Genomic DNA, 8,940 nt, shown 5'->3' on the forward strand with positions numbered 1-8,940 from the left:
GATAAGAACAAGAGGCTCACCACGGTAGTGCTGGCGACGAGATCGGCGCGGGCGATCGACGGCGGTGAAGATGGGGACGGGACGTGACGGACCGCTAAACCTAAAAAAATCTCGGGGAAAATGGAGCTCGGAGTTCGAGTTTCGAGAGGAGAAAGATTAACTAGTGTGGCTCGGACATTTCATCGAACACCACATGTTCATAGGAGGTGAGCTAGAGCACCCAAATGCCCTTCCCTCGTCGGCCAGAAAAAATAGAGCACTATGGAGTGCTCTGCTGCGGCGATGGGGTATATATATGCAACTCATTTGTCCCGGTTCGTGGCTGGAACCGGGACTAAAGCTACCCCTTCTGTCCCGGTTCTATGCACGAACCGGGACCAATGTATGTGGGCCAGGAGCGAGGACCATTGGTCCCGGTTCGTGCCTAGAACCGGGACAAATGGGTCCAGACGAACCGGGACCAATGCCCCACGAGGCCCGGCCGGCCCCCTGGGCTCACGAACCGGGACGAATGCCCCCCATGGGTCCCGGTTCGTGAATGAACCGGGACTAATGGTCTGACCAGGCCCGAACAAAAGCCCTGTTTTCTACTAGTGCACCCAAGCTAGGACGTGTTGGCACCTGGCGGCCATTCGATGGGCCACCACGAGAATTTGATGGAGCGGTCACACCATAATGGTCAGGTGGTTGCTTCGCCGGTGGTGTGTGGAGGCCCCATTACTTCAAATCACACTTGTAGGACGAGTAGGAAGAAGCCGAAACTTGCATCATGTGGTGACAGTTTGGTTTGAAGGCTCCTAATTTGAAGTCTAGGAGACTAGATAAGTAGGGAGCTCCAAAAAATATGGCAATTGAGGGGGTGAATGGCGACTCTAGCAGAGTGGTTTTTAAAACTCCTAAGGCTATATTGAAAGTCATTATGTAGTTTGAGACGGTGTTGGCGACTCTGTTAGAGTTGCTCTTAAGAATCACATGCTACAACTCTTTCATACCCGCAAATACGTAGCCTCGATAAGGGAGATTGGGGGAGACATAACTATCATTACAGTGGCCATTTCTCGTGGATGACATTCAAACCGCCCATGACAGCCATTGCAATCACTAGGTAAAGCTTTGCCACACCATTGTACGAGAACATATCTTGTGATCTTCTCCTGTCATGCATAACAAGTAAGTTTATAGGAGAAGTACATATTAATAACATACATAAAACCGAATTGCATATGTTTGAGCTACATTAAATTAATCAGGAAATAAATCTTGAAGAAGGCGTGTTTGTTGTCATGAACAGAACTGAAGCCGACGATGATAGTAAGTTTTCTCGGGAAGGTCGGTGGAAAACGCAAAGGCCGCAACACCAAAGTGTAAGGTTAAAAGATTTGATCCACCGCTCAGGGAACATTAAAAAGATAGAATGGGGCGGTGAACATCGGCAAGGCAAAACACTCGCTGTCTGCTGTGTGTCTGAGACTCTGGACCATATACTATCCCCTCCGTCGCATGCTAACTTGAAAAATGTTGTTATATTATGGCACGGCACGGCACGGCGACGGGCGTAGAAGAGACCTTTTTGGGGTGACGTCCTGCTGAGGCAGAGCAGAGGCCAAGTCGGACCCGTGAGCAGAGCGCACGGCACAGGCTGCTCCTCTTTGTTTCCCACTCACCAGATGTCGCGTGGGCCAGGGTTGACGAGAGACCGGGCCCCAGCCGTCAGCCACATCCGTCCGGACCCGGCCACCCACCCTCCACCAACCCACCCGCGGCGGCCTGGTGCGCGCGCGCTTGGAAGCCGCCAGCGCCGGGCCCACCCGTCGGCCAACGGCGACGAAAGAACGGGGGCGGCTATCTCCACGGACGCTATTCTATTTAACCGGGCGCGAGGGGGGTCGAGGAGGGGTAGGTGGTCGCTCTCGCATCCGCATCGCACCGCAATTGTCTTCCTTCCTCGACGGACGCACGCACGCAGATCTCATCCAAGGCAGGCAGGTCGTCTCTCCCCCTCCCTCTCCCCCCCGAATCTCCTCCCGTCGTTTGCCCCCGCCGCGAGCCCGCCGGCCCGCCCGGGCGAGGCGGCTACCGGCGGGGCGGAGGAACCGACCGAGGCGACGCCGTCGGCGAGGCAGGCAGTGGCTAGATATTCTATTCTACCTGGGCGGGCGGGCCGCCGGATTTCCTGCTCTCCGGGCCGGCGCTGCGCATTCCCAGATAGTCAGATCCATGGGTGGGCTGGGGCTTGTGAAGGGAGGGCGCGATAGTTGACTCACTCATCATGCCATGCCACCGACCGACTACTGGACGGGCCGGCCAAGCTACATATACTAGATTATAGAAGCGGCCACGGTAGTCGAATTTGGCCCCCAAGTACGCGTGCCGGCTGATCCGATTCGATTCTTGCCGGACTGACACACAGCCAACGCCGACCACCTGTCCTGCGCAGCTGCGCTTCTGCTGTATTGTTATCATCCTCTGTTTGCAGTGCTACTCGCAGCAGCTCTAGTCCAAGACGCAGGGTGGCCTCTTCATCTATCTTCTTTTCTGTTTGTTTTTCTTTCTATACATACATGGTCGATGAAGCTGGAGCCATGCCGTCTGATGCTGGATGGTGATTGCCTTTGTGTTCCTGTGCATGTTGCTAGTACTAGCAGCACTATGGTCCTGAGCAGCTACCCAGCATAGGATAGGATCTGTGCCTGCGCCTGTGCTCTGCTTCTTCTTGTGTCTAGTTCATAGCATGATTATTTGTTCTTTAAAGGCTGGCTTTTAACCTTTTTCAGTCAGATATGCATAAATTACTTTGATATTTGTTATGTACATGACATTTTTGGTGCATTCCTTCTCAGGTACAAGATGGCTCTCACCAGAATTGGTCTTGCTGGCCTCGCCGTCATGGGGCAGAACCTTGCCCTCAACATTGCAGAGAAAGGCTTCCCCATCTCTGTCTACAACAGGACCACCTCCAAGGTCGATGAGACTGTCCAGCGCGCCAAGCTAGAAGGAAACCTTCCCCTGTACGGTTTCCATGACCCTGCATCCTTCGTCAACTCCATTCAGAAGCCACGCGTCGTCATCATGCTTGTCAAGGCTGGCGCACCAGTTGACCAGACCATCGCCACGCTCGCAGCACACCTGGAGCAGGGCGACTGCATCGTTGATGGAGGAAACGAGTGGTATGAGAACACAGAAAGGAGGGAGAAGGCGATGGAGGAGCGTGGACTCCTCTACCTCGGGATGGGTGTTTCCGGAGGAGAGGAGGGTGCCCGCCATGGCCCCTCCATGATGCCTGGAGGCTCGCTGGAGGCGTACCAGTACATTGAAGACATTCTTCTCAAGGTGTCTGCTCAGGTCCCTGACAGCGGCCCGTGTGTCACATACATTGGGAAGGGTGGATCCGGAAACTTTGTCAAGATGGTTCACAATGGTATTGAGTACGGTGACATGCAGCTGATCGCTGAGGCGTATGACGTTCTCAAGTCGGTTGGCAAGCTCACAAACGGTGAGCTGCAGCAGGTTTTCACCGAGTGGAACAAGGGTGAGCTCCTCAGTTTCTTGGTCGAGATCACTGCTGATATATTCAGCATCAAGGATGACCAGGGTGAAGGCTACTTGGTCGACAAGGTCCTGGACAAGACCGGGATGAAGGGAACTGGGAAGTGGACAGTGCAGCAGGCTGCTGAGCTCTCTGTGGCTGCTCCTACCATTGAGGCGTCCTTGGATTCCAGGTTCCTCAGCGGGCTGAAGGATGAGCGTGTCGCGGCTTCCAAGATCTTCCAGGGTGACTACTCCAGTGGTGAAACTGTCGACAAGGCACAGCTGATCGAGGATGTGAGGAAAGCCCTCTACGCCTCCAAGATCTGCAGCTACGCCCAGGGCATGAACATCATCAAGGCCAAGAGCACGGAGAAGGGATGGGGCCTCAACCTCGGCGAGCTGGCCAGGATCTGGAAGGGCGGGTGCATCATCCGCGCCAGCTTCCTCGACCGCATCAAGAAGGCCTATGACAGGAACGGTGAGCTCGCCAACCTCCTCATCGACCCCGAGTTCGCGCAGGAGATCATGGACAGGCAAGCCGCATGGAGGAGGGTCGTCTGCCTCGCCATCAACAACGGCGTCAGCACCCCTGGCATGTCCGCGAGTCTGGCCTACTTTGACTCCTACCGGAGGGACAGGCTTCCTGCAAACCTTGTCCAGGCCCAGAGGGACTACTTCGGGGCGCACACCTACGAGAGGGTTGACATGCCCGGCTCCTTCCACACCGAGTGGTACAAGATCGCCAACTCGAAGATCTAAGATGCTGCTGCTGCTCTACCAAGAGACGGCCCATCACGTTTCGTCTTCTTGGTATCCTTTGTTGCTGCCAGTCATGAGTCCTTTTCCTGTAGGGGAGGAACCGCTGTTTAATTTTTATCATTTGAGTAACGAGTCCTGTATTTATTTTCTACAAGGAGATCACATATTCTCTCCAGTCTCCACTACTTCCATGTGATTGATGAACCCTGGTGGGAAGACATTGCCATTCTGAATTAGTTTGAATAAAATGTGTTTTTACCTACCTGTGTTTGATAGCCAATGGTCCTGCTTTCTCAAGTTTGCTTTATGAGCAGAACCACTGCTTGTTGCTTGTTTGTTGTGTCATGATTCTCACAAAAATTTGTTGCACTTTAGTCCTTTTTTGTTGCACAAAAATTTGTTGCACTTTAGTCCTTTTTTGTTGTGTCATGATTCTCACAAAACTTATGAACTGTTCTGTCCCAACTGCACCTCGTGCATAACCCGGAGGGTCATCCTGAAGAAGAGGAAAAGGACAGTAAGAACAACACCCACCGATGAACCGTCAAAGAGACCGTATATTGAAGGACAGGTGTCTCCTGTTACTTTGCCTGATAGGGTTGAGGAAGAATCACCGGACGTATTCAGATGTTTGTCATGCTTCTCCTTCTTCATTCCAACAGGTATCAGTAACATTCCTAATTCAGTTTTATTGCTTTAATATTTTGTTGCAAATGGGACTGCCTTAACTTTATATTGTTCTTGTCACCAGGATGCAGTTTCAACATGTTCCGCATATTTGGGAGGAGAGGTGGACGGACAACCTGATGTTCTGCCTCCTCCTGCATCAGAGGACACGCCTCCTCGCTCTGAAAATTGCACAAGCTGGCTTCTGTCTTGTTTCCAGACAGGAGATAGCCCATACCAACCTCATCCTGCTGGTATGCTTGTAACCTACTCCCTCCGTTCCAAAATAGATGACTCAACTTTATACTAACCTTAATACAAAATTAGTACAAAGTTGGGTCATCTATTTTGGAACGGAGGGAGTACCTATGTTCTGCAGACCAACTTAAAGGAAGAAATATGCATAGATATTCCACTTCATCAGCTGAACAATTCAACATATTGCAGATCCAATGACGGTGCCACTGCTGCCCGGGAACACAACCACAGTAACTGAATCTCAATCTAGCACATCACATGTTTATCATAGTCAAGGCACAGTTGTAAAACCAGAGCATCCGACAGTCGAATCACCTTCGGAGAACCAAGCTGATCCTGCAGGTATGTAACGTGTGTTGAAAAATATTATGCATCTCCGTTGATGAGCTTGCAATTGATGCTTAACGTGAGTTGAACGTTGAACATATTGCAGATTCACCAAGGACTCCATCGTTACCTGGTATGGCGACTCCCGGTGGTGTAACCACAACGACAACTGAAACCAACGAATCACATGTTCAGCATAGTCATGGCACACAGCAGTTGACAGTTGACTCATCTTCCCAACATCAGAAAACCACCACTACAGTTGAAGACAACGAGACTACAACTACAGTCACATCAGAAAAGAATACCACATCTTCTAAAACCACAACAGGAGCACCTAGCGCATCACCTCAAACATCATCCTCTACAGGTACTACCGGGAATCATATTTATATTTGCAACTTAGTGATCATCAGTTAGCAAGACCATAAAACAACAGTTTTTTTTTTTGAAATAATGGCGAAGGCACCACATTCGTTTGACATCTGTACTTGCAAATTCTGAAATTTTGTTGAAACACTAAATATGCCAAAAAATTGCTAGTATATAGTTTCATAGAGTATAGCAACCAGGTAAGAGATCAGAAAGCTATACACATAACTTACCCATACTTTAACTACTGCATCATATTTTATTTAGGATCAGTATGCCAAAGTATTGGACTAGAGTAACAGACAATAGAAACATCACATGCAGAATATTTCAGGCAAGACGTATCAGAAGTGGTGACCGGTAAAATGCCTTCTGGTGGAGCTATCATGGATCCAACTCACCCCCAAATTAGCTACAAAGGTATGTCTGATTAAGTGATCAGCATGCGTGCATGAGCTATGTACTGTTTATTCAGAGGTGCAGCCTGACAGTAGTAACTTCATTTCCTCAGATACTCACGGAACTTCAGAGAATGGCTCATTTCCCAGCTATGCAATTCACACACCAGACTTCAAGTTCGATAGCCCCATTGCGACAAATATCACACAAGGTGTGGGGTATTTTCCTTTTAGATTTGTAATTATCCCACACTGCCTATCATCATAACGTTACGTACTGAACAAACAAATCTCTGAGAGCAACCAACTCTGCGAAACTTGCTGCCTCTCTTTTGTATCTGACCGCCAAGTTGTTTCCCCCTGTACCAGGTTTCACCCCGAGGGGCGATATACCAACTTCGTCGAATCCTCAACCAGCAAACCCATATCATGTTGTGGTGCCAGTCTTGGGAGGTGTGAATCAGGTTGCTCCTAGACAGCAACAGAGGGATGATTGGGATATACTGAAAGCGATAGTGTATGGAGGCTTAGTGGAGTCAGTCACCAGCCTCTCCGTTGTTTCGGCAGCAGCGTCAAGCGGCGCCAAAACATGTCAGTTACTATCCTCTTGCTACCACATGCTTGCTTGTATTAATTAATGACACTATTTTTACACTGATATGTTACATTGTTTCATCAAATGAAATTATGTTCTTCTCTTGCCTGCAGTGGACATATTCATCCTGGGAATAGCCAACCTTATTGGAGGCCTTCCTCTCATTTTCCACAATGTAACAAGTTCTCTCTCTGGCTGAATTTCACTCTGTTCTTACTGATCACTACAGAAAAAGACTTGACACACCGAGCTTCATCGAAATGCTAACATGTCCTTGATTTGCTCGACGATAATAACAGATCACTGATCTGAGAGACATCCGAGACGTGGACGGGAACGACGAGCAGGTCGGCCACTACTGGCTGCAGCTCGGGAAGCGGTCGAAAGCCCGGCTCCACATGGTCATGGCCCTGCTCTCATACATGGTGTTCGGGCTGCTCCCGCCGGTCCTCTACGGGTTGTCGTTCCGCGAGAGCAACGACCAGGAGAACAAGATGATGGCGGTCGCCGGTGCTTCGCTAGCCTGCATCGCTCTGCTGGCGCTCGGAAAGGCACACGTCCACACCAGGACCTACTTCAAGACCCTCATGTACTACCTGATGATCGCCGTGAGCTCATCGGGTCTGTCGTACGTCGCCGGCGTGCTGATCACGCGGCTACTGGTGCAGTACGGAATCATTGAGCAAGGCGGCTCGGCTCGTTCTCCTCCCGGGCTGTCGTTGCGGTTCGCTTATGCTGCTGGTGCAGAGTCGTCTGCATGGGCCTCATTCTGAAAAGTCTGAAGTTCCTTGGAGCACGTCCTGGTGGTATAAAAAGGGAAGAAATGAGCGAGCTCGAGAGAAAGTGCCTGCAACTGCACGAAGAAACATCTGAAGGCTCTTTGAGTTGCTGCTACCTGCTAGCTGTTTTGTTGTAGTTTTGGTGTACACTTGAAGCTTTGATGCTTCTCATGGTACTCTGGTGATCTTTGTCAGCATGTTTTTGAGCAGGAAGAAGAAGAAGTTCAGTGTCACATACTCTGAAAATATGCCATGTTGTAACTCACCTGTTCTTGATGAAGCAGAATATGCCATGTTTTCAGGAGTTATAATTATACTTTGGGTACATGAACTTGCACGGTGGTACAGATAGCATATTCATACATAAAGTAGAAAATGACACAAACGGTCACTGAAAAATACACCGCACCAGTTAAAATCGGGGTTTTTGATACATTTTCCGTCAAAACTAATGGGTTGGTAACTTTGTTGCTACTTGCTGTTGGTATCATTCGGAATTTCGGATGATGGGCTCTACTCCTGCTACAGGTGCTTAGAAACGGGTCGATCGAGTCCTCGCTAGTCAGAGATAAACACAACTGTCCGTTGTTGTGCTTTCGCTGCTGCAGTGTGAGCAGGTTGAACAAGGGACAGACAGACATGGCTGCTACACTTACCAAGTGCTATAAAAAACCAATAACAACAGAAGGCGAATTCAGATGTCGATACGCGAATTAATCCAAACCAAATTTACCAAGTTCAAGTTCAAGTTCAGTCTTTGCCCTCTCTTGTGCACCTACTCTGAATGAAGTACGTACTACATAGACACACAGCTCACTGGCAAATACTAGTACATATTACTAGTATGCTTACAGTTGTTTGTTTCCTAAGACATACTACTAATGTAAGAGAGAGCAGAGTCACCTGCGTGTCCGTTCGATCTGCGCCGCGATTGGTGCCAATTGCATAGGCTGGCTAGGGGGTTCTCTGCTTCAGCCTTCCTTCCAGTTCGTGCCCGGAGCAGAGGAGTCGAAAGTGCGGAGACCACAAATGCTGCGGGAGAGGCGAATGATTCCGCCGGCGGTGGCACGCCTCGATCGGAGGCTGCCAGCCGCGCTGGCGTCGGCATCCTGTGTCAGCAGGCAGAGTTGCTGTCATGTCGGCTTGATCCGTAAGTGCTCGTGCTCTGTTCTGTAACTAGCCCAGGGGTTTCAGGTTTCTCATGTTTCTGAATTCGTTTTTAGGAGGAGTTCATTACACTTTTTGGTGCATGAACTTG

The 8,940-nt window shown here is 49.8% G+C and overlaps 2 protein-coding genes across 3 annotated transcripts; both read left to right on the forward strand.

The window, feature by feature from the left end:
- The first annotated feature begins 1,831 nt into the window (after nucleotides 1–1,831).
- LOC123080729 (6-phosphogluconate dehydrogenase, decarboxylating 1) lies at nucleotides 1,832–4,549 on the forward strand. Of its 2 annotated transcripts, none has more exons than XM_044503667.1 (2): nucleotides 1,832–1,982; nucleotides 2,841–4,549. In XM_044503667.1, the coding sequence occupies exon 2, from the start codon at nucleotides 2,848–2,850 to the stop codon at nucleotides 4,285–4,287; it is 1,440 nt and encodes a 479-aa protein (XP_044359602.1). In that variant the 5' UTR covers nucleotides 1,832–1,982; nucleotides 2,841–2,847; the 3' UTR covers nucleotides 4,288–4,549. The 2 variants fall into 2 exon arrangements, with proteins under 2 accessions (XP_044359602.1, XP_044359601.1); XM_044503666.1 differs by having other exon boundaries at nucleotides 1,853–1,986.
- A 128-nt stretch (nucleotides 4,550–4,677) lies between these two features.
- On the forward strand, nucleotides 4,678–8,007 carry LOC123080728 (membrane protein of ER body-like protein). Its single transcript, XM_044503665.1, has 9 exons — nucleotides 4,678–4,949; nucleotides 5,039–5,207; nucleotides 5,401–5,553; nucleotides 5,645–5,908; nucleotides 6,235–6,330; nucleotides 6,422–6,520; nucleotides 6,678–6,899; nucleotides 7,017–7,078; nucleotides 7,203–8,007. The coding sequence occupies exons 1-9, from the start codon at nucleotides 4,824–4,826 to the stop codon at nucleotides 7,674–7,676; spliced, it is 1,665 nt and encodes a 554-aa protein (XP_044359600.1). The 5' UTR covers nucleotides 4,678–4,823; the 3' UTR covers nucleotides 7,677–8,007.
- The last annotated feature ends 933 nt before the right edge of the window (nucleotides 8,008–8,940 follow it).

Source organism: Triticum aestivum, chromosome 3D (genome assembly GCF_018294505.1).
Source record: "Triticum aestivum cultivar Chinese Spring chromosome 3D, IWGSC CS RefSeq v2.1, whole genome shotgun sequence".
NCBI lineage: Eukaryota > Viridiplantae > Streptophyta > Magnoliopsida > Poales > Poaceae > Triticum > Triticum aestivum.